We start from the raw sequence: 25,492 nt of genomic DNA, 5'->3' as shown, positions 1-25,492 counted from the left end.
TGGGGGGGAGAAGAATGAACTGGGGAGGAGGGTAGAGAAAACAGTGCAAAAATGAATGAATGAAAACCCAAAATCCCTGTAAATGTTCATTAAAACTAATAAAATTTAACAATAATAAAAAAAGACAAAAAAAAAGAACCCCATTTTACAGAGGAAGAAATCGAGGTTGAGAAATAATTGGCAACTTATTCAACTTAGGTCTGCTCTGACTGTACAACCCACGCTTTCAGCCACTACGCCTTAGGCAGGACGGAATGAACGACAGGCAAAGGTTGGAGGAGCCCTGGTGAGTTATGTGTCTGGCTGAAAACTGAAAGGTGAGCCACCCAAATCCACAGCAGGAGAGAGACGAGGCCACTGCTCCGGTGAAGATCCAGAGCCCTGGCAACTGGGATCGAGGCCCCCTAGAAGTCCTCACCGACTAGACAGCAGTGGGTTGGGCTTGGTAAGATGGGCGCATGACAATCTAAGACTTTCTAAACGGTAATAAATAAAGGCCCCCTCCAGTAAGGGAACTGTGCTCTTTAATCCAGAGAAGGGAAGAATGGGCACTAGGAGAGCTACTTTCAAAGCTAACGTGTTTTCTTTTTTATTTATTAATTTTTTTAAAATTTTATTATTATTTTGTATGAGTGTACCGTCAAATCAGATCTGACTGGTACAGGAGGAGATTGTTCCTCCTTTCCCGGCAGAGCCTCTGGTGGATTCGAACCATGCGCCTCTGGGATTGCAGTGCAGCTTCTTGCCACTAGGCCACCAGAGCGCCCCTTAAAGTGTTTTCTTACAGAAAGGATCCAGGTGGGAGAACCAAGAGGCAGACACAGAAATTACTTTTTGGCCCATTTAAGGAGAAATCTGACAATCCACCACGATGGTTATGACTTCTATCTCGAGGTCAATGTATAGCGTGTGTGGTCTGAAAAGCTTCCAAGAGGCCATCCAAGACACATCCCTGCCTGGAGCAACAGAGGAAGAAGGAAAGGCAGGAAGGGTAAATGGACTGTGAAGCAAACTGTCCCCACAAGCAGCGGAGTCCTGAGACCAGAAGAACTAGATGGTACCCAGGCCACCACTAAAGAATCTATCAGAAGAAGCCGGATCAAAGACGGGGAAACAAAACCATAATTTCAAAATCAGATTTTCTGGAGTCACATTAAACCAAACCAAAAATATCCTCTAATGTCTTCTTTGTTCTTGTTAACAAGACTCATAGTGACCCTATGAACAAAAGACCTGAAACCTATTTTAGAACTATTGACGTTTCTCCAAGTTCATAGAATTTCCAGAGGCATGCCACTTCTGCTTCCAAGCCTGTATTAATCTGGGAGCTCAACCAAACACTGTCCACCAGGGGTGACCATTATGGTATTTGACACATCAGTGACACAACATTCAGTATCACAGTAACCCCAAGTTACATCAGTTGAGCGAACTGACAGATCAGTGCTGTACCACTTAGAAAAATGTTCCTTCTAAAAATAACCAGTCAGTCCATACCCAACCTTCAACCAAAACAAGAAGAATCCACTTTTCAGAATCCAACGGCTTCACACACAAGCCTCCAAAGTCTTCTTTACATGCTAATATTGTCAGGTGACTCACAGTGACCCCATGTACCACAGAATGGAACTCTGCCCTGCCGGCACCGGGCTCACAATCTCATCATCTCTGTCGTGTCTACTGTTGCAGTCTCTGTTTTAGTCCGTCTTGTTGAGGGTCTGTCTCTCCTCCCACAACCCTCTACTTCAGCTAGTAAAAAAATGTCTGCCTCAAGGGTTATGTTCTTTTAAGATCTAATGGAACCAAAGAAACTTGACAGTTTAGATAGGAAACTGAGGGGGTCGAGGGCAATGAGGCAGGAACCACGAAGGAGAGAGAATGCCCATACAACTCAGAGACCACAATCAAGGAGTCTGACTTGAACGCACACAAACTGCTGAATTGGTATTGGTTTTGCTGTGCATATTCTAAAAACCGACAAGATTTGTCCTCCAATGTTCACAGCAGCGTTATTCACCATCACAAGAACGTGGGAACAGCTCAAATGTCCAACCACAAACAAAAGGAATGAGTAATTATGGTTATTCACATAATGGAATACTATGCAGCACACTGGAGCCATGATTTTGTAAATTATTACCTAAGTTGGGAGAGACTAGAGAGCATTGTGCTGCCTGAACTAACTCAGTCCTAGAGGACAAATATTGCACAAAACCATTATTGTAGAATGAATATAAGGATCCAAGGGAGGAGGGGGGTGGAAGTAGAGGGATGAGGATGTGCAGGGGGAAGAGGGGATGAGTCACGGGGTTGTACAATTTGATGGGTCAGGGGTGGGTGAGGGAAACTGGAAGATTCTGCTCTCAAAAACAAGGTATTTGAATTTTTTATATAAAAAGAAAATGACAATAACTTATTTAAAAACAGATAAATAAAAATAATAACGAAAAAAAAAATGGACGGGACTGTTTGCTCAGTATCGAAAACAGAGGCTGAAACTGCAATGATGCCTGTCACCAAGAGGAATCCTGCCTGTGGGTGGGGCTACATTAGACAGCTGCCCTGGTCTCCTTCACCTCAAAGATACCAAGAAATCTGCGCTGGGAGTCCAAGGGTTAAGCACTTGCTGCTAACCTAAAGGTTTGAATCCACTCAGTGGTTCTTTGGAAGAAAGGCCTGGTGATCTGCTCTGTGAGATTACAGTTTAGAAAACCCTCTGGCGACTCTGTCCCGGAGGGTGCAGGGTGCCATGAGTCAAAGATCAGCCCGACGGGCAACTTTTACAACAGTAGCAGCTTCTAAGAGAGGCCAGAGAAGCCTTCAATTCACAATGAGAAAACAGAGAGCCAGCAAAAGCATCATCCCTCATGCCTCACGCTGGGTGACAGGATGACCTCTCTCAGAGTTAAACAAACTCCTTTCAGAACATCAATATACCTCCCTGAACTAACTGAAGACTCTAATCAAAACCAAGCCCACTGCCATTGGGTCAGTTCTGACTCACTGAACCTGTCAGGCTTCCAGGGCTGTCAGTTTTAATGAGAGGAAACTCATCTCTCTCTCAACGAGTGGATGGCCAGTGGACTCAAACCACTGATATTTGGGTTAGCAGCCCAACATGCAGCGTCCTACCACCAGGGCTCCCTGAAGGCTCTCTGGGGTGTTACAAAGCTGGACAGGGAATTTTTGCACCAGATTCCTAAGCCTTTCTGGTAAAGAAGTCAGGGCCTGCGTGCCAAGAGTTCGGTCAGTTTGCTGCTGTAAGAGAAGCATGTGCCAGGCACCAGAAGGGTTACTGGGCACACTTCTGATGGAAATGCCATTCTCCTGAGTAGCCTGCCAGATGTCCACGTCCCAGGTCAGACATGTGTCATTCATTAGGGAGTCACTGGGAGCACTCTCAGCAACAAATCCTCGGAGAGGGGGGTAAGTGACAGCATTCAACCCCCATCCATCTTCTCGGGGCGTTCATTCCGCAGGCTGCAATCACAGGAAGAGGCATCTAGCCAAGAGAAGCCCAGCCCTGGAGAACAATCTAGATACTTGTGCTTCTAAGTGCAGAGCCAAAGCCTTGGTGGTGCAGTGGGTGAAGTTAAGGGCTATAACAGCAGCTTTGAACTCTTCAGCTGCTGTGAGAGACAAAATGAGACAGGCTGTTCTCATAAAGATTTACAGTCTTGGGGGCTCTAGGGGACAGCTTGTTCTGCAGAACCCTACAGGGTCAATAGTCCTACCCTGTGGTGCAGGGTCCCTGTACCAGAATTCACTCCTGAGCAGTAGATCTGGTTTCGGGATGGAGAGTAGAGATTCTGTACCAGTGGCTCTGTGATAGACACTTCACTACGCGCTCTGTACACTGTCTGAAATCAGACATTCTCACGAGGGAAGGGTGATGAGCCCCCTTTTACCGATGTGAGAACAGATGCTCAGAGAGTCACACTTGGAGTCAGAGAACAAGGATGCTGAAGCTTGTGACCTACAAATGGCAAAGTCCCAGCTCTGTCCTCTAAATGAGGTTTCATCCTCTGAAATACCACTCCCAGAAACCCCACTTCACAGATGAAGAAACTGAGTGGGAGGAAACATCAGTAACTTGCCTGAGTCAGACCTGAATGACAGCCAAACCCGTGCTCTGAGTCACTGCGGTGCAGGAGCGGGCCAGTGCCCATCACCCGGGCCTTCTGGACAGATGTTTACCTCGGGCTTTAGGGTTTCATGCCAAATAGGCCCGATTCCTGGTCTTGACCAGACTGAGCTGAAGAAATGAAGCTAGAGCAGCGCTGCTCTGGGGAAGAGCAGGCCTGGAACTCGTCTCTGCCTGGCCTCTTGCCTTTTCTAAACAAAACAAGCGCCACAAGGGAAACCTTCAAAGGTGGCAAAGGAGGGAGCTACATCTGTCCCGTCTCTGTTCCCCTCTGGAAGGACAACCCTGCTCCATAGCACCCCAAGTTCAGAGTGACAGGAAAAAGATCAGTATGCCAGTTTAAAGATGGGGAAATGGCGAAGAGAAGGTGCTTTTTCTCCATCTAGGCGGCCTCTGAAGCCGGGGGAGGCGGGGAAGGAGGTGGGGTGCAACAGGCACTCCACAAATGGCTTGAACACAAAGTTTCCATTAATCTATGGGGGGTCCAATGTTCCTTTATGTTTTCTCCCATTAAGCTGAGAATAGTTGTTTTAATGCAAATTATGAAATAGAAACAATCTCTTGCATTACTATAATATGCATGATATGCATCAAAATACACTGCCTTAGTGGCTAAAGGGATTTATTTTTCCCTTTCTCCTGACAATGTACTGCTCTGCTATTACATGAGGACCAAACCCAACCCACCACCAGTGACTCAGTTCTGATTCACAGCAAGTCTCCACTGGGTTTCTGAGGCTGTAAATCTTTACATCAACAACCTGCATTATGCAGATGACACAACCCTGCTTGCTGGAACTGAGGACCTCAAGTGCTTGCTGAAGAAGGTCAAGGACTGCAGCCTTCAATATGGATTGAAGAAAACAAAGATTCTCACCACTGGGCCAATTGGCAGCATCAGGGTGGATGGTGAAGAGATTGAGATTGTTAACAGCTTTAGTTTGCTTGGCTCCACAGTCAACACTCATGGTACCAATAGCCGGAGATCAAAAGATGACTTGAACTGGGAGAGTCTGCTGCAGTTAGGGACCTCTCCAGAATACTGAAAAGCAATGGTGTCAGTCTGGAGACTAAGGTGCACCTAATCCAGGCCACAGTCTTCGCTATTGCTTGCTATGTGTCAGAAAGCTGGATAATGACTAGGGATGCTGGAAAGAGAATTGATGCCTTTGATCTGTGGTGCTAGAGAAGAGTGCTGAATATACCATGGGCTGCCAGGAGAACAAACAAGTTCTCCTAGAGAGGGTGAGACCAGGTTGCTCCTTGGAGGTAAGGATCCTGAAGCTGTGTCTGACATACTTTGGGCATGTTGCAAGGAGGGACCAGTCCTTGGAGAGGGGCATCATGCTTGGGAGGGTGGAGGGACAGAGAAGGAGAGGAAGACCCTTGATGAGATAAGATTGATTCAGTGAGTGGGGTAATGAGTGTAGGAGTGTCAGAGACAGTAGAGTTGTCACAGGATAGAGCAGGTTTCAGGGCTATTGTACATAGGGTTTCTATGAGTTGCAAGTGATTCGACGACACATAACAACAACAGCAATAAACCTTTACAGATTATCCATCTTTCATTTCTCTATGGAGCTGCTGGTGGGTTTGAACCCAAGATCTGCTAGTCAGTAGCCCCCCTCGTAGTGTGCTCTGCCACCAGGGTTCCTCAGTACATGAGGAAGTGAGTGTTAAAAGGTTTTAAACATACTAGGAAGTAACCACATCCCAGGCTCAAGCACAAGAACTAGCACCAAGAGCTAAGTCATCGCTCACCTGGATGAACTTGCACTCTAACTGGTAAGAGAAGGGAAAGTGGAAACAGTTCCAGAGTCTGTCCTGACTCATGACAGTCTCACATGTGCTCCACAGGGTTTCCAGCTGATGATTTTTCACAAGAAGACTGCCAGGCCTTTCTTCCAAGGAAAGCCTTGAAATTCTAACCTTTCAGTCAGCAGCTGAGCTTCTGAGCCACCTGTGTTACCAAGGACCTCACAAGCAAAGGCACAGAAGCCGTAACAGCAATGTTAAGTACCGACTATGTAAGTACAAGTAAGTATGGAGCCATCCACACCGAAAGAGAGTTCTAAGCGCACTGGCAGTGTTGTCTGTGACTCCACTCAAGAGGGCAGCCACCCTGCCGGCATTCAGAAATTCCCTGTCTTCCTAAGTCAGTCAGTCTGCATGTTGCTGTGATGCCAAAAACTAGGTTTCCAGTATTCCAAATACCAGCGGGTTCCCCCCATGATAGAGAGGTCTGGGCAGAGTTTCCAGACTAAGGTCGACCAGGAAGGATACTCTGACAATCTACTGAAAAAAATCAGCCACTGAAGACTATGAGTAGCAGAGGGACACTGTTTAACCCAGCGCCGGAAGATGGAGCTTTGCAAGCTGGAAATACAACCAGGGAGGTTTTGTCCCCTCAAAGTAGGCTTGACATTTGGACATGACATGAACAGTCATTTCCAGGCTCTTCATTTGCTGATGGGCCACGACTTAGTGCAAGAACGAACAGCTGCAAGCATCCATCAATGACCGGAACACGGGGTGTACCAGGTATGAAGGTAGGAAAACTGGAAATCCTTGAAAATGAAATGGAATGTGTACAGACTGAGATCCTCGACTGCTCTGTGCTGTTCCACACAATGGCACTATTTGCTGCTTGCTGATGGCATTAAACAGCAAGTGGCCAACGTCAAAATACTCTTTTGGACCTTGTAACCAGTTGCTGTGCCACTGCCTCTGAGTGACGGGGACCTGACGCGTGCAGAGGTGAGCTGCACTTCAGCAACCTTCCAGCGCCACGAGCTTCCAGGAGCGGATCGCAAGGCCTTTCTTCCAGAGTTCTGCTTCATGTGCTGGCTAGGCGGCCAGCTCAGCACGTAACCATCTCAGCCACCCAGGAACTCTGCTGGGCCCCATAAACAACACCCTTATTCACGTCAAATTAGTTGTCCAAATGTTCGGGTCAGAAATACGGCCATTAAATTATATTACCTAGCAACAGACTCCAGGCTGCCGGCTTCTCTATCTGGCTGGTTTGTTTGTGTTCTTGAGGAAGAACTTTCTATCCACGATGCAGTCTGGCTCGGGGACAGCGCCTTTGTTCTGACAGCCACAGATTGATGTCCAGTGGAACAGTGGCACACACCGGACTGTGTTTAGTCTGAGTCTTAGAAAAACCATCTTACTACACTTTGTCTCATATACTTCAGGCATGTTGCTAGGAAGAGCCATTCTTTGGAGAAGAACATCAATGCTTGGAAAGGTGGAAGGTCGGTGAAAGAGGAAGACCTTCACCGTGGTGGGCTGACAAAGTGACTGCCCCAGCGGGCTCTAGTGTCTTACAGAGTCTGAGGGTGGCACAGGGTGGGACCAGGTTCAGATCTCTTGTTCTCAGGGCTGCTATGGGTCGTACTCGTCTAGGCAGCACCAAAATTCCACTGCTGCGGAGTCAACTCTGATGCACCGTGACCATGCTGACTCGGGGTGACCCTCCATCAGGCAGGAGATGGCTCATCTCTCCCCCATGGAGAGGCTGGTGGATTGGAACTGCTGACCTTTAGGTGGGCAGCCGGCATCCTCCTCCTGAAGCACCTTCTCACATTCTACATTCAACCCCTCTGGTCACTAGTTCTCCCGCTCCCATCTGCAGTGGAGCTTCTGAAGGACCTCTTTATCTCCAAGGCTAACTCGGTTAAGGTTAACGTCTCATGTCCCACATGATCCTTCCCCTGCTGGCTGGAAGAAAATGCAAGCTCAAGCATAACACCTTCCTGACCCACGGGATACATCGTACCCACCAACATTTTTAGCCTCTCAGATTACTGGGAAGCTGCTATTCCAGTTGTAGCGTGTGGTGCCACATGTGACCACGCAGATCTGAAGAAATGGGCCATGGCCTGTCTACCTATAGCCAGAGTCCCCTTGGGACATATGCATCCCAAGTAATTGTGTCAAAATTCACCTCATTAACAAAAAAATAATTTTTTTTGTCTTTAATTTTGACATGCTTTCTATTACACACAGTATCAACAACTACAAAAAATTAAGCAGATAATAATCTGGCTGTGTCAGGGTTAAGAGAAACCCCGCGGGTGAATTTACTCTAGCTGGCAAAGGCTGTGCCGAGGGTGCCAGTGCTCAGACTCCGTGTCCTTCCAGCTGGCAGTGAACACCGTGGCCCAGCGCCTCACCATCTTGGAGCATCTTTGCTGGCGGGGCGGAGCAGGCTGGAGCACGGAGTCTGGGCCTTCCTGCCATGCCTAATCCCCCTGCATGACGGGACAAGAAAGGCATGCCATTTCCTCAAACCCATCCCTGGGCTGCTGAGTGATTCTCATTTACGGCCACCCCGTGTGCTGTAGAGAAGACCTAAACGCCATGGAGCTTTCACGGTTGAAATCCCTACAGAAGCATATTATCACCAAGGTCTCTCTTGCATGGTGCTGTAGAACGGCTCAGTATCCGCGACCTTAGGGTCAGTAAACCAGTTGCACCACCCAGGGAGGAGGCTGCCCCCTCTCTGACTCCAAATAAACTGAGCTTAAACTATTTTTTGCTCTTGGGAGTTTGCAGTCAGCCTGAGTCAACTCTTGTCTCACTCTCAGACTCCATGGCCAGTGGCCTGGGGGTGATTCAGAAGTCTGCCCTGTCTGAGTCTGCACACTGAACTGAGATGCCCACAGTGACAGGTCAGTTTTCATGTGGAGCTCTGGTGGCCTAGTGGCAAGAAGCTGCGTTGCAATTCCAAAGGCATGCGGTTCAAGGTCACCAGATGCTCCTGAGGACATCTCTTCCCATGTGATTACTGCCTCTGAAAACCCACTGGAGGGTCAGCTATGGGTCAGTTCCAACTCTATGGTACACACCACCACCACCTCCTCTCAGTTTCTCTATCCATTCATTTGGTGATGGGTGCTTGGGTTGTTTCCGTCTCTGCTATTGCGAACAAAGCCACAATAAACATGGGTGTGCATAAATCTGCTTGAGTGGCAGTTCTGGTTTCTTTAGGGTATATCCCCAGTAGTGGAACTGCTGAGTTAAATAACATTTCTATTTCCAACTTTTTGAGAAAGTGCCAAACTGCCTTCCAGAGTGGTGGCACCATTTTACACTCCTACCAACAGTGAATAAGGGTTCCAGTTTCTCCACAACCTCGCCAGCATTTGTTATTTGTGGAACTTTTTTTTAAGAACAGGTGTGCTGTACACTAATGCAGAGTTAAAACAGTCCTCTCCACCATCACCACAAGAAACACACCACGGCAGTTCCTCAGGATTAAAATAACCTGAGAAACAAGTGCCACCAGCTCAAACAGCTCCCCAAAGGCCCAGTGGTGATTTCGGGGTCCTTCTGTGGCTTTGTTCTCTCCTGTCATTCTTCAGCAACACCACAATGCAAATGCATTCGTTCTCTTGTGGTCTTCCTTATTTGCTACCCAGCTTTTGTGTGCATGTAACTGAAAACATGACCTGGCTCAGGTGCATCTTAAGCCACAAAGTGACATCTTTGTTTTTTAACACTTTAAAGAGGTCTTTTCCAGCAGATTCACTGAATGTAGTATGTAGTTTGGTCATGGATAATAATTTTTAAAAAAATCTTTGAAAACATCAGTCTTTTCTGTGTTTATCATGATCTTGCTTCCTGGTCCAGTCGGGTTTTTTATTTTCTTTTGGGTGGCATGTGAGCCACACTAGAGCCCGTCAGCTTTGATCCTCTTCACTTTCAGCAGGGCAACACTGTCATCTGCATACTGCAATTAGGGACCCTTCCTCCAATCCTGACACCATGCTCTTCAGCTTCTCCCATTATTGGCTCAACATACTAACAGAACATAGTGAAGAACTCAACTCTGACACATACCTTTCCTGACTTTAAACCACACAGTATCCCTTTGTTCGGGTTTTAGATGCGTTTCCACTCTCCTCAGCTGTTACCTATAATTTGTTACGCTCCACACAAACACCTCTGCACGGGGAATAAAAACACAGGTGAGCATCTTTCAGTAATTCTCTGTTTTAGCGAAGATCTCTCTGGCATCAGCAATGATATCCCTTCTTCAGTGTTCTCTTCTGAATCCAGCTTAATTTTTTTTTCTGGCTACATGTTTATTCAACACAAAACAATTCCCTCCAACTTCACTGAGGTGGCTGACCGTATCTATGCCTGAATCTGTCTCTCAACTGGAATCCTGTTGCTGACCCAGCCACAGCCTCAGCTTTCTCGCTGGCACCAGGAGACCCTGTGCTCCATCTGTGAAGTCTCTGTCAGATTCCCCCCTGAGTCAGTCTTGCACGTTATTCACCCTCCAGACCTGCAGGTCATAGCCTGCCAGATTCAGGACGTCTGTGGCGCGAGGTAGCAGCACAATCTCAGCGGGAAGGTAGAGGTAACCACGTGAATACTGGATATCCTCGTTGGTAAGATACCAGGAGAAAAGTCTCTAGGGGAACTGTTTCTTCACATAGTCTCGGGACTTGAGACTCTGCATGGCCTTCATGACATCAAGGTCTGGTGCGTTTTTATCTGTAAGTTCAGGGTGCTTTGGCATATGGACATCCTTCCTGGCCACCATCACGCCCTCCTTTGAAAGGAGTTGATACATGGCAATCCGGTTCTTCCGGGCATCAACATTGTGATGGTGGCTGTGGCCAAAGTGGGGACTGGAAAGGGCAAGCTTGAATTTTTGGCAGTTCCCTGTCAACATATCACTTCATTAATTAGCTTCAGGAAAACTTCAGTTGTCTATGATACATAATGACATTGTTCAACAATTTCTGGATTCCGTTGGATCACCTTTCTTTGGAATGGGCACAAATATGGATCACTTCCAGTCAGCTTCCAAATTTCAGAGGAAATGAGTGCTTCCAGCATTGCATCCACTTGTTAAAACATTTCACTTGATATTCTGCCAATTCCTGGAGCTATATTTTATGCCATTGCCTTCAATATAGTTCAATGTTTCCCTTGAATACCATCAGGCCTTGATCACATGCTCCCTCCTGAAATGGCTAACCAGTACCCAATTCCACGTGGTTCAGTGCCTATCCATCCCTTCCACCTTTTAATGCTCTTTGTATCACTTACTATTTTGTCCACAGAATTCCTCAATGTTGCAACTAGAACCTTTAATTTTTTTTTCTCTAGTTCTTTCAGACTAAGAATGCTACGTGTATTCTTCCTTTTTAATTTTCTAACTCTAGGTCTTCGCCCATCTCATACAATACTTCACTCTGTTTTCCCTCTCTGTCCTTTACCATCTTCTGTTCTGTTCTCTTACTTTGTCCTCTATTTGACTAAACCTGCAGCTAAGAAGACCAGCCTGCTCTGAAGGGACAGTACAAGGGGACAGGGCTTTTTCAGATGATAAAGTCTTTTGTTAGCAATAAGTAAATGGACTGGATGGATGGAATGACTCAAATAGATGTACCCAAGTAAACAGTAAACATTGCCACCTTTCTTGCAGACTGGCTGCTCAAAGCCCCTGGAAGTAAAAGACCAGAGCTCAGAAACCTCAGCCCATCTAACCACAGGCAAGGTATTTAATCTTTGGAGCCTCAACTTTTATCATCTCAAAAACAAAGATTTCAAAACCACCTAATTAAGACTGATAAGGAGCCCTGGTGAAGTAGTGTGGAACAGACTGAACTGGGCTGGTAATCATAAAGGTCAACGGTTCAAATGCACACAGAAGAAAGGTCAGTCATCTCCCAAAAGACGGCCAGTCCCAGCCTCAGAAACACGATGGAGGGTCAGAAGCAACTCAATGGCAGGGGGCAAAGACTGACAAAGAAAACCCCTGCTGCTATCAAGTTATTCACGGTGACCCTACGGACTGGCTCCATGGGGCGTCCTTGACAGAAGCAGGTTGACACACCTTTCTTCTGAGGAGTAGAGGGCTGGGTTAGTTAGTAGCTCAGCACTGTGCCACCAGGGCTCCTTTAAGACTTGATAAGGTATAGAAAAAGATTAGGAGAATGTATACAGGCTGAAGTTGAATGAATAGTGGTGACCCAGGGGCAGGAGGGAAGAGGGAAGAGGAAAGCGGTGGGAAGGATACTGTCTAGAGTTTAGTTTCAGTCACACACACACAGACACACACACACACACACACACACACACACACACACACACATCACATTAAGGGCTGAGTTGTACAACCAATTGTTGCAACTGCTGTCAGTTTATTGGACACCTGTGAAAAGCTGAATTGGCAAACGTCTGTATAATAGCTGTTATTCCCAAAAATGACCCCCCAAAAAAGGGTAGATTCTGAGGCTACGACATTTAAAAAAAAAAAAACAAAACAAAAAAACATTTAACACTTTTTTAAAAAGTAAAGAGACTATTGAAAGAAACAATTGAAAAATCGGTGTGAAATGCCGAGTACTGCCCCAGCACACAGCAGCTCATTGCCAAGTCAACTGAGTCGCAGCAGGCCAGGTCGACAGGACAGAGTCGAACTGTCCCATCTTTGCTGTGTGCTGTCTTATCAGAACAGACTCACAGCCAAACCTCCAGTGGATTTTCAGAGACTATAAGCCGCATGGGAGGAGGTTGCCCAGCTTTCTCCTGCGGAGCAGCGAGTGGCTACGAACCACCTGCCTTTGGGTTGGCAGTGAGACTCCTTTCCACTAACAAGGTTCTCAAAGCTGTAATCTTTATGGAAGTAGAATGTCTCACCTTTCTCCTTAAAAGCAGCTGGTAGGTTGAACCTCTGACCTTCTGGTTTATGGCCATAGACTTAACCTTGGGTGCCACCACGGCGCCTCTGCTGGGACACACAGTCCCCCATTACTTCTCTGCAACAGCCACGCTGAATTCTCAATTCCAAGTTCCACAGTGTTCCAGGGCCTGGACAGCTCTCCCCACACACTCTCTTTCCCTCTTCCCTCTAGGCCTCCAGCATCACTTCCTGCAGAGGTGAGGGTCCCCAGATTCCCTAGCTTCCCATGCCAACTGCTTAGTGGCCTGTGCCTCCCTTCTGAGAACATTCCAGACCCACGTAAACAACATCTTTAAAACTGGTCCCAGGGACAGCCAACTCAAGAACTGTAACTCCATAGCAATGGGCCTGGCACAAGGCCGGGCATACAGCAAGTGCTCAGTGAGCACTGAGGTACTGAGCTGATGTGCCTTTCCCCCAAGAATCACTGTGCAGATGATTCGGAGAAAAATACGTCTTTTAAAACAGAAAATGCCCTGGAGAGAAAAGTGTCACTTTTACAAGAGACATGCTTTCCAGGCATCTCAAGGTCCCCATGCTTGCGCTGAGGACCAGGGCCTCTCACGGCGGGCGACCAGCGCGCATTGAGCGCCTTTCCCGAGCAGGTTACAAAGAGCTCGTATCTCCTACCATTCAGTGTGTCCATCGGAACGCAATGCCTCTGGGTGGGGGGAGCCGGTGGTCCAATTCCCCAGCTGGTTTTTCATTCACACTAGAAACTTTAACTCCGTTCTGGACCTCACAAAATGAGAGCTGTGTCCCCACACAGCTCTAACAACCAGCCAATTCACTGAAGCCAGTGAAATGAGCCAATTGACGGGGGGTGGGGGGAAGACACACACATACACACAAACTGTCAAACTCCTTACTCGGGGCCCTAAAGGCCAAACAATGCGTGATTGAATTGGTTTGCTTTTCAATAGGTTGTCTTGTCATGTGGTAGTTACACATGACAAGAGAGAAAGATTTTCTTTCTCATGCTATGTTTTTGTTTTTGTTTTCTCTAATTTTAAGCACAATAATAAAAAGGCACCAGATAGAAAGATAAATGGCCAGCAATGTCTTCCCTTTGGGTCTGTGGTCACACACCCCGCGTGCAGCCATGGGAGCTTGGGCTCCTGGCCTGCTTCTTGGCTTTCAGAGCCCTGATCTCATCCCTGCATACGCATGGTGCTGGGGACAGAGACTGTGTGCACCCGCGCTGGCAGACAAAGCGCCCATTCACGCCCCTGGTGCAGGGCAGACACAGATTTCCCATTTCATTCAGCTGAGTGCGGAAGGCTCCCACTATGAGGGTGGGATGCTAAGCCGGTCAGCTGGGAAAGGGCCCCGGCCCAGAGAATGTTCCACACCTGCACCTTCCTCAGAGGGCGTGAAGGCTCCTCCCACTCCCCACTCCAGCTCCATGGAGAAGAGCTGAACGGCGGCTGAGCCCCAGCCCCAGCACCCTACACTTCCCAGGCGGCGCTGCCGATTTCTGTTAGGGTTAGTTGCTAGGGTACATGCTGAGAAAGCAGCCAAGGGGGGCAGCATAGGCCCCCCTAAATCCTCAGCTGGACAAGACCCATCTTAGTTCCTTGACTCCAGCTTGCCTATTTTCACTTTCTGACCACACGTCTTCTAGTCTACTCACTCCTCAGAGTTAGCTTCAGGCTTTGCAGGCATCCCCTCAGCTCATTTCTCAGGGCCCAGGGGGCAGGTACTGTCTTCCTCTTTTGCAGAAGGGACAGGGATTGGTGAGTCATGTGCCAAAGAATCAATGAGGAAGTAGAAAAATTGAGATGTGATTCTCAGAGGCTGAATTCCCAATTACTACAAACACCACTAAACTGGTAAGTGACATCATGATAGACGGAGAAAAGACTGAAACTGTCAATGATTTCATCTTACGTGGATCTACAATCAGCACCATTGGGACCAGTGGCCAGGAAATCAGGAGACGTACTGCACTGGGCAAGGCCACTGTTACACTGACCTCTCCAAATTACTGAAGAGCGGTGACATCACTTTAATGACTATGGTGTGCCCGATTCAGGCCAAGGTCTTTTCAGTCACTTGCTATGCTGCTGAGAGCTGAACAATGAATAAGGATGACAGAAGAACGGATGTCTTTGGGCTGTGGTGCTGGAGCAGAGTACTAAATATCCCATAGACTGCCAAAAGAACGAACAAGTATGTCTTCGAGGGTGTGCAGCCAGAATGCTCCTCGAGAAAAAGGCTGACAAAGTTTCATCTCATATTTTGGGCATGTTGCCAGGAGAGGCTATTCCTTGGAAAGGGATATCATGCTTGGAAAGGTGGAGGGTCAGTGAAAGAGCAGAAGACCCTCAGCGAGATGGACCGACACAGTGAATGAAGCTATGGGCTGATTTAGAGATGATGAGGATGGCACAGGACAGCAGAGGGTTCAGATCTTTGTTCATACTGTCTCTATGAGTCACACTCTATTCAAAGGCACCTAACAACAACATACAACATTGAGGGAGCTCTGGTGGCCTTGTGGTTAGGAGATGTACTGCCAACTTACATGGTTCAAATCCACCAACTCCTCTGAGGGAGAAAGAAAGCAAGCAGAAAGTCTCCTCCCGTAAAGATTTAGAGCCCTCGACCCTCTAGGGGGTCACTACGATCCGGGACTGCCTTGTTACCAGTGGGCTTGGCTTTGACTTTATACTAACTGGAGGAGCCCGAGGGCCCCTGTGGGCTAAATGTTGGATTACTGAAAGAAAGTCTGGTGTTAAAAACCTGCCAGCCATTCCTAAGGAGAAACACGAAGCAGGCTGCTCCCAGAGTCACAGCCCCAGAGCCCGACAGGGTTTCTAAGCCTGCGCTGTGGGGTTGCAGTGAGTCAGAATGCACTAAAAGGCAGTGGGCTTAAACACCGCTTTGAGGCTGGTGGTTCAGTGGTACAACTGTCACCGTCCACCGGGCAGGCTTGGATTTACATCTCAGGCACAGTGGAGGCCTGCATGGTGCCATGATGCTGAACGAGCGTCAGCAGCGAGTCTAGACTAGGATGGTCGAGGAGGAAAGGCCAGAAGTCAGCTAATAAAAACCCAACGAAGTATTACGGTTGGATCCTCACCCAGTCACAGGTATGGCACAGCAGGAAGCAGTGTCTCGTTCTCCTGGGGGAAGGGGAGGGTTGCCATGACATGGCCACCTCAATGGTAGCTAATAACACACTACCTGATTCACAGCCCATGTCCCCTCCCTGACCACACATGCTTCTCTGGGACAAGCATCCATTCTCAGTAGCTCTATCACTACTTGTGCTGCCCCAAAAGGGCACTAAAACTGGAACCAGAAGGACCTGGGCCCCTTCCCAGTGGTGTCTGGCACACAGGACTCCCAAGTATGCTTCCCAGTACTAAACTGGAAATTGGAGCACTTGCCCCGACTCCTTCAAAGAAACATTTATTTGAAGTATATTGCTTAGTGATGCCAGTAAAAATTAAAGGACAAATTCCTCATTTTCTACGCACAGGGGGGCTTGGCGTCCTCAGTCACAGCAGTATTTTGTTCTTTCGAAGGAACAAGTGTCAGTCTATGCTCTTCACGGCAGCAGTTTTCACGAAGAGGTTTGTTCCAGCAGGATGGAGAACTGGGGTTTGTCTACCTCGATGCATTGGGATGACAAAACAGCTTCCAAGGCCAGAAGAGACAGTGTCACCTTTTACTCATTGTTTTCCAAATGATACTCTGAAACTGAGTTCTGGCACGCTACGGCTCTTAGACCAAAGGTATCATTTATTTGACTTGAAGAGGTGTGGCCCGGGAATTAAAGATAGCCCAGGAGTCCTCACGTCTGGTGGGCTGACCCGCTGACTCAGGCAAGGGAGTCTGACCGCAGGAAGTGCTTGTAACCGGGCTGGGCACAGTGCTTTCCACTCAGCATGTCCTTAAAGGGAGCTTGTCTGGGTTCTTGTCTTCAAGCCCCACTTTCAACAAGCATTAACCATGTAGCCAGAAGTCAGCAAGAGAGTTATGCTCCCCTGTGTGCGATTACGTCACCTTCCTAATTCCCAGGTGCACAAACACCCCCACAAATCAGAAAACTCTCGGTGTGCAGATGAGCTCTTCTGGCAAGTCTTCCCCGGAGTGGAGGAGGAAGAGAAGCCACACTTTCCCAAATGTTTAGATTCTGGTGTCATTAAACACCAGCGCCTTGAGGAAGTGTGAGGAGTCAAGTGGCAGTTGTCAGACACTGGCGAGTTGACGCTAACTTCCAGTGACCGTGGACATCAGCAGGAAGCCTTCTCGGGTCCTCCACCATCCTTACATGCCGGCTTTCTGAGCCCATTGGGGCAGCCACTGTGTCGCTCTCATCTTACCGAGGGTCTTTTTTTTCTTTTTAACATAGAAAAGGTTTTAAATGTGTTTTTTTTCACTGTTGCACATTTTCTTCCCCCACCTCTCTCCCTCCCTGCAATGCACCCCTTGTTCCAGACTGTTGTCATAAGATGGTCTTTCTCTTTTAAGTTGACCTTCTACCAAGCGTGATATCCTTCTCCAGTGACTGGCCCCTCCTGAGACTGCGCCCACCGCGCGCATGTGAGGAGAAGGTAGGTCAGGCCAGCCTTCTGGTTTCCTAAATAAGGACAGAGCAGGGGCCTGTACTAGCTGGGTTAGCTGGGTTGCTAACTGAAAGGCAGGTGGTCTGACAGGGCAGTTCTCTCTGTCACTACTTAGGGCCTCAGAGACCCTCCTGAGCTGTTCTACTCTGTCCCACAGGGTCGCTCTGCATTGGAACCGACTTGACCCTGCAGTGACCTGGGGCAATGGTTCTGTTTGCTGCCAATGTTTGGAGAATAAAATATGCAAGGCAGGTGAAGGGAATCCAAGTGAAGAAAGAAGCCAAGAACTCAAACAAGAAGGGAAGAACATTTATGAGATCAGTTCACTTACCCACCACCACGAGACCCTTCTGCCTCTCTGGCAATGCACATAGGAGAAAATTACAGATGCTCCTGGGCAATGGAAGTTGGGGAGCCCCCCAGATGCAACCAGGAGACACCAAGGTATACACTGTCCTTGCGGGCCATGGGACCATATTTCTCTACTTCCAGTGGCTCTCTTAACCAACATGGCTGCAGAACCAGCCTCTACAGTTTCATTTACAACAGAACTGCTAGCCATCAAGACAGGCCTTGACTCTAGAAATATCTGGTCCACGCTGCAATAATCTAAGGAGCCTTGGTGGGGCAATGGTTAAAGGTGCAGCTGCTAAAGGAAAAGTTGATGGTTCAAACCCACCAGCAGCTCCATGGGAGAAATGCAGCATGGCAGTCTGTTTCTGCAAAGATTACTGCCTTGCAAACACCATGAGGCAATTCGACTCTGTTTTGTATGGTCACTCGAACTCAAGAGTCAATCTGATAGCAAAGAGTTTACTTTTTTTTTGCTTTTCTAATAAACTAAGTTATAGGTACACTTTCTCCAAAGGTGATTCTTTTGAACAAGTCCTGTAATTTCTGCCATTTTCATGGTAAGGAGAGGAGCAATCGTTTTCAATGCAGGGGAATGTGGGGTATTGTAGTGCTAATTTCAACTCACAGAGACCCTAGGCTGTAATCTTTCCAGGAACATCTCACCAGAGACTCTCCCTCAGAGCTTCTGTGTTCGAGGTCTGCAGGGGCACATTTAACTGAGCATTTCACCACTGCGCCACCAAGACTCTGTGCTCATTCAAACCCACAGCCACTGAGCAAATTCCAGCTCATGCTCACCATTCACTGGGTTTCTGAGGATGAAAATCTTTATGGGAGGAAACTGCCCATAGTCGTTCTCCCACAAAGCGGCTAGTGGATTTGAACTGCCTACATTTTGCTTCACAGAGCAATACCTAAACCACTATGCCACCAGAGTTCTGTTTTTAAGGGTACTATATATGGCCTCATGGCAAGAAGCTGTGCTGCCGTGCCCCCAAAAGCACGTAGTTAGAATCCACAAGCTGGTCTGTGGGAGAAGGATGGGCAATCTTTTTCCACGCAATTAACTGCTTCTGAAAACCCACCGGAGGGTCAGCTATGGGTCAGTTCCAACTCGATGGTACACAACAAGAACAACATATATACATATGGTTCAGTTGGAGTGTCTCACCAAGATGTCCTCTGAAATACAAAGATCCCCCAATGGTAAGTGGGGAGAAAAAGAGTAAGCTGGGGGACACTGTTTCTGTGACAAAGTCCTTGTGGGGACAGTGCTGCTGCAGCTCTGCACCCCGCGGGCCTCGTTTCTCCACATGCAGAGCCCTCCTAGGCTGCTGCCTGTGGGAACACTTGCGCTGGACAGAGCAGGCCTGCCAGTGCTGATGGGTAGTTTACTTTTTTTTCCCGTCCCCACCCTACTTGTGGCCCCAACATAAAGCCCGTGGCCCTCGCTGACCACAACAGTGACTCACTGAGGGACGGGAATATTGGAGATGGATGGACTAAAATTTCATAAACACGGTTTGGAACGCAGTGCAGCAAGAGTCTGTCTTTCTCTTCATTTATGTTCTGGAAGCCCCTCACCGGTTTGTGTGCAAATGAAGTGATCACCTCGCTGTCTGCGCCTTATCTCCGTGCGAACGACATGGGCCTTACACCAGAACTGTTTTGTCTAATGCCCTCCCCTGCAGCACGGCCGCTGTGTGGGCCTGCTAGCCACACGTAAGAGTTACTGACAAGATGTGGATGGTCGTCTGAAACTCTGTGGCTGTCATAGGCCATCCTGTCCCTCCTTAGCACACATGTGTTTGACAGCAGGAGGCGGGAGCATGGAGTTCTGGGCTCTAGAGTTTAAGGAAGACCGAAGGGATCATCACTGGCGTGGCTACTGTCAGAGCACTGAGGAGTTCCACCCTCCTGCCCATTTTGGTAATTAACTAACTACTGGTTTCACACAAAGGCGAGCCAGTCAACCCAAGGTCCTGCATACTTGAGAGCTGCTGGCAGGAGCTGAGACAAAGCTTACTTTTCTTTCTGCTCAGGAAACAAAGAGTAAAGGCACCCACAACCATACACACTCTAGCAGGAGCGTGCGCGTGCGCGCTCTCTCTCTCTCACGCACGCAGCGTCTCATAGAGCAGCCCGTCCCTGCACATCTCTCTCCATCACTGTCCAGCACTGAGCCCTCCTGGTTCACTGAGTGAGTCACCGACGACGCCTCATCACCCCTGGGCCGGTCTTACCTTAGTGTTCCTCCTCAGGCTGCGGAGAATATTCCTCCTCCTCGGGTCCTCGTCCGTCTCGTAGGGGATGACGGCGTTGTCCCCTTTATAACCCTGGGACGCCTGGTCCTCCTCTTTCTTGCGGATGGGCCCCAGCTCGTCGTCGCTGCCCACGCTGAAGCTGGTCCGGTAGCTCGCAAACCTCCCGAGGCGGGTGCATCTTGTCCTATACAGCACCGGCTTGCAGACGATGGACACCTTGCGGCCTCGCTCCAGGGAACTGGTGTCCATCTCGCTGTCTGAGCCGTTGCCGCTGCCGTTGGACTGGGCTTTGTTGATGTTCCGGATGGTGATGATCTTGCCCTGGGTGCTGTCGTGGGGCACGGAGTAGATGTTCTCTTCTTCGTTCCTCGGCTTGACCACCGCATCCATGGGCTCGGCATAGTCGGAGGGGTCAAACCCATCTGGAGGTAGCCAGGTGCTCGAAGACACGGACTTCCTCTGTCCATCTCTGTGACCTTGCTCTAAATAGGACAGGTCCCCCTTGGTGATGTCAAAATGGACAGGAGGCTTTGGTTTGACTGGCGGAGGTACTTTGTTGTTCAGTTTACTCTCCAAGCTGCTCATGAAGAAAGACAGACTGTCCCCCTCCAGATCCATGGAGAGCTTGGAATGGTCCTTGGACAGAGAGGGCAGCGGCGTGTCTTCTCGGAAGAGGCTGTATGACGGGGGCTCGGTGTCCTCCTCGGAATCCTGCAGGTTGGAGTTGCAGAGTGGCGAGCCTGCACGTGGCGAGTTGAACACCTCCTCCGTGGTGCTGCAGGCCTCGGCGGCGTTATCGTACATGTGTGTGGCCTCGATGATGTTCTTCTTCTCCACCACGTCTTTGAAGAAGGGGTGAAAGAGCTCGAGCTTGTGCTGCGGCTGGCTGCAGGGGATGCTCGTGAACCTGCCGTCGATCTCCTGGGCGATCTCCTCGCCCTCGGTCAGCTGCTCCCGGCTCAGATCGTTGTCCAGGACGTCGGCGGCGCCGTCAGTCAGGGCCACGAGCTGAATGGGGATGATGTCCTGCACTTCACAAAGAAAGGCACGTAACATGGCCAGCGAGGCCTTACGTTTGGCGGAGTAAAAAACAATGTACCCATGAACCAACCGGCTTTTCCTGATGCTAAACGAGGAATGGTAGGACAGGATGGACAGTTCGATGCGCTTCCTGTGTGGTCCGATTGGCAGTTCAAGTAAAACAGAGTTGCTGCTCCCGCAGTGGGACGACTTACAGGTTTGGGACTGCAGGACGGGGACGAGGATGTCGTCGGCACTGAAGGGATCGCCGCACATCAGGCACATGACGATGCGCAGGTCCACGTCGGCCAGGTCCTTGATGCTGGCGGTGGAGCTGACCAGGTTGAGGTTCCGCTTCGAGTCCAGGAGGCCTTTCAGCACTTGGCTGATCTGCTTCTCGTTGATGTTGCGGCCGTAGCCGATGCCGGCCGAGGCCGGGTCGAGAAAGACGCACTGCAGTTTGCTGGCTATCTGCTGGCCTTGCTGGATCAGGCTGTGCAGGGACTCTCCGCTGGTGTCGCCTCTCTTGTTGACCAAGATGAGTGTCAGGGGGAGATGGACCAAATGGTTGTCCCGTCGGCCCAGGGTGGACTCCCGGCTCTTCTCTATACTCTCCACCACATAGGAGAGAGACTCCTTGGAGTTGTAGAGACAGAGGCAGCCGTGGGGCTGAAAGGTCGGTGTCTGAAAAGAGTTCACCGGAAGCCGGACGTTCCCCTCGATGGGCCTCAGGGAAAGCTCATACATCTTGCCATCAATCACATACTTGTCATCGTTGGTACAGAGGGCTCGGATTTCGTTGGCCAGCTCCCGGGCCAGCCCGTCTTTGCCCAAGATGACCAAGTTGATCCTGTCGATATTGGGGTCGGAGAGGGAATTCTTCTGATTGCGGTCGGACGGGCGGCTGAAGCGCGAGCTGATCAGGTGCTCGATCTTGGCGTCCACGCAGGCCGGGCAGCTGGGGCACGTCTCCTTGGTGGGGTGGTACACGAAGTGGATGTGCTTCAGGATCAGCGCGTCGCGCTCAGCCTGGAGCTTCTGCAAAGCTTTGAAGCGCTGCTCCTCCCCCAGGACGTCCTGGATGACGCCCATCTTCTCCTTGCTGGGCTTCGCGTCCAGCTCCAGCTCGTAGAAGAGCTCAGAGCACTCGAGCAGCAGCTCCTGGAACTCCTCCTTGGCCCGGTCTATAATCTGCTTTTGGTGTTTGCTGTAGATATCCATGTACACAGCCTCTTCCAGCCACTGGTAGAAGTCCTCGTTCATGATGAAGCTGCGGGCCTCCTCCCAGGGCTTGCCGGGTGTTATGAAGGGGGAGGTCTCCAGGTTCTCTTTAAACGCCCTCCTCATCTCGGCTCGTTTCCTCTCGTTCCTCAGCTTCTCCAAGTGGGCCTCGTACAGCTGCTCGGCAGGGAGGGTGTCCATCAGGTCGAAGGGGATCCGCTCGTTTTCCATGTTGTCGATGTGGCTGGTGGCGTCCCAGGGCGTCTCCTCGAGCACAACAAACCACTTGAGGAATTCAGGCTTGGTCTCCAGGAGCTTTTTGGCTTTTACGCAGCTGAGGTGGTCGATCTCGTCCAGGTTGGGCACGAGGGCTTCGAAGGCGAGCGGCAGGGCGGCCAGGTACAGCTTGCGCCGACGTTCGATGTGCTCGTGCTTGAGGCGGTGGGTGTGCTGCAGGAACAGCTTCTTGGCCTTCTGCGTCCCCTCCAGGTAGACGTAGTCCTGGTACTCGGGCGAGGCCTGCATCTTGCGGCTGATGCTCAGCCAGTTCTCGTTGTGGTTCTTCACGATGCGGCTCACCAGCCACTCGTACTTGTCCTTGGCCGTGGCGATCTGCTGGCTCTGCTGCTTGAGGGCTTCGAAGTAAGGAATGATCTTCGTCTTCCCCCGACTCTTATCGATGAGCTGCACTAAGGTGCTGAAGGCCAGGTCCACGTTCACGTTGGAGCGGGCCGAGGTCTCCACGACCTGAAGGTTCTTTTTGCTTAAGGCGAAAGTGTGTGCATCACGAATGTACCGCTCGACGCCCTCGTCACACTTGGTCAGGACCACCACTATGGGCTTTTTTGTTTTTGCCAGCTGATTGTAGAGGTTGGACACAAACTTGAGCTGGTCATCAAAGTTCCTGTTCATGCCCCTGCTCACGTCAATGCCGAGCAGGAAGCCGTCCACCAGCAGCTTCCCGTCGGGCATCTGCTTCTGTTCAAAGTCCTGCTCCAGCCCCAGCTGGTCCGTGCAAAAGTACATGAGTTTCTCGGCCGAGGCCAGTTTGGTGGCTGCCGCCCTCTTGATGTAGGGCTGCAGGGCCGTGCTACGGTGAGGCTGGAAAGTCTGATCGTCAATGAATTCCGTCTGCTCCACGATGTGCATCTTACATTCCACGCAGTCCTCCAGGGAGCGGCCGACTTCACCCCAGTAGAGGAAGTGGTCATTGTTGACCACGCGTCCGCCAAAGTCACTGGTGCTAAGGACAGAGGTGTGGTCCAAGTGGAACTCATCGGCACTGGGCCGCACAAAGCGGTTGCACAGGCAAGACTTCCCAATGCCGCACTGGCCCTTCTCCTTCTCGGTCCCGGACAATCCCACCACGCTGATGTTGTAGGTGGGAATGCGGACATCTTGCTTTCTTGCCATCATCATCGTCGACACATCCTGCCAGGGTCCACCACATCCAAGATCAGATTCGTGATTCCCAGGGCACTCAGATGCTGCACGTCGTCATCAGTGAGGGCCACCAGCCCCAGCAGCCAGGGGCTCAGGTCCCATAGTGCTGACACGCCGACACGAGGTCAGTTCTCGCTGCGTCTCATCGGCAGATCACCAACATTTCCTCCTGGATTGGGAGAAAAGGAGAACCATCAGCACCGTAATTTTAGAACACAATTATGAGCACTGATCTATGACGAAAATCCATTTTTTAAATCTGATAAATGTTTAGCAAACAGCAAATGTGCCAGATCTGTATGCTGGGTGGAGATGTGAGTGAATGAGACAACCATCCACTTGTCACCAGAAAGTCACAATCTAAGTGCTAGAGTCAGGCTGTGGGGGGCTCCCAATGGCCAAATGTGAGGCCACTTATACACGGAAACAACTGAGTGGACTCATGAATTACAAAAGCAGCTGCACTACTTGGGCACGTTATAGCCTGGATATACAATAACAGGGAAGCAGCAGATAAACACAAAATGAAGAACGTTCTATTAAGACAGGGAGATTGTTATGTGCTGTTGAGTCCGAACCAAATCACAGCCGACCCTCTAGTGGCTTCTCAGAGGCTGGAATCACCTAGGAGGAGACTGCCTGTCTCTTCCCCAGGGAGCATCCAGTGGATTTGAATCGCCCGTCTTGAGGTTGGCAGTGCAACTCCTTACCCACTAGGCCATCAGAATTCCCTAAAACAAGGAAGAGGTTTTGTACGAAAAGGAATACCTAGACAAGGTGCTCTGGTGGTGCAGTGTGTTAGATATTGCTCCGTTATGTATCAGCCACCAGGCTTGCATTCTCCAAGGATGCTCAATCTGAGGGTAAGTGTTAATGGGGAGAGTCCAGAATTCTGTATCTCCAAACACACTGCTTATTAGGTGTAGGAGAGAGAGAGAGAGAGAGATAAAAAATACACCCAGTAATTTAACTGTAACAAAGCCTGAGACACTTTGCAAGGTGCTCGAAACTGGCATCAGCAGATGGACATCCGGTGCCTGCAGGTGCCTTGGCTGAGGAGGAAGCAGCAGCACTGGGTGCATTACAGCAGGAACGCACAACCTCAGCGTAAGCACAGGCAGCATCAGATAAAGCAACTAAGGACGGTTCTACTGACCCAGGGGAGGAGGCTCTGGGAGGGAAATCTCAGATTAGATAAAGAAGGGCTAGGTAAGTGTTCTAGTGTAAAGGAGACTCAGGAGACATTGTAACTAAATGCAACTGCATGACCCTAGATGGATCCAATACTGGAAGGGCCTCGGGCTACTTCTGTTCACAGCACGGGATTCTGGATGGGCTGCTCAAACCAAACCCAACACACAGTGCTGATGTCCATTCCGACTCCTAGCAACCCCACAGGACAGAGAAAAACTGCCCTATGGGAGTGCATCTTTCTCCCATGGAGGAGATTCAAACCACATACACCTCAGGGCTGACGGCACAGCTCCTTCCCACTCCTAAACCACCTCGGCATGAAATGTGCAAAGACCTCCTGCTTCCTGCAGCACAGCCTGTCTGAGGGAAGCAGCTGGAAGACCGCGCTGCAGCAGGAGGAGCCGGGTGGGCTGGCTGGGTTAGTGGGTGCACAGGAACTGGCTTCCAGCCACTTGAGGAGTCTGCAATCTTTCCTGTAGGTGATGGGGAACCACAGAATGTGGCTGTCAAGTGGCACCTCAGTAAAGTTGCGGTTTGAACAGCTGAAGCAATGAAACACTGG

At 49.7% G+C, this 25,492-nt stretch overlaps 1 protein-coding gene across 1 annotated transcript in view; it reads right to left on the bottom strand.

Moving 5' to 3' along the window:
- ARHGAP35 (Rho GTPase activating protein 35) overlaps nt 1-23,712 on the bottom strand; it is a 90,262-nt gene extending 66,550 nt beyond the window's left edge. Inside the window, exon 1 of the mRNA XM_006898623.1 lies at nt 20,032-23,712. Within this exon, the coding sequence (XP_006898685.1) occupies nt 20,032-23,712 (3,681 nt within the window). The remainder of the gene's footprint in view (nt 1-20,031) is intronic.
- Nucleotides 23,713-25,492: the final 1,780 nt, after the last annotated feature.

Source organism: Elephantulus edwardii, unplaced genomic scaffold (assembly GCF_000299155.1).
Source record: "Elephantulus edwardii isolate Elephantulus edwardi_28Jun2011 unplaced genomic scaffold, EleEdw1.0 scaffold00236, whole genome shotgun sequence".
Classification (NCBI taxonomy): Eukaryota; Metazoa; Chordata; class Mammalia; order Macroscelidea; family Macroscelididae; genus Elephantulus; species Elephantulus edwardii.
This window is presented reverse-complemented; position numbering and strand designations above follow the sequence as displayed.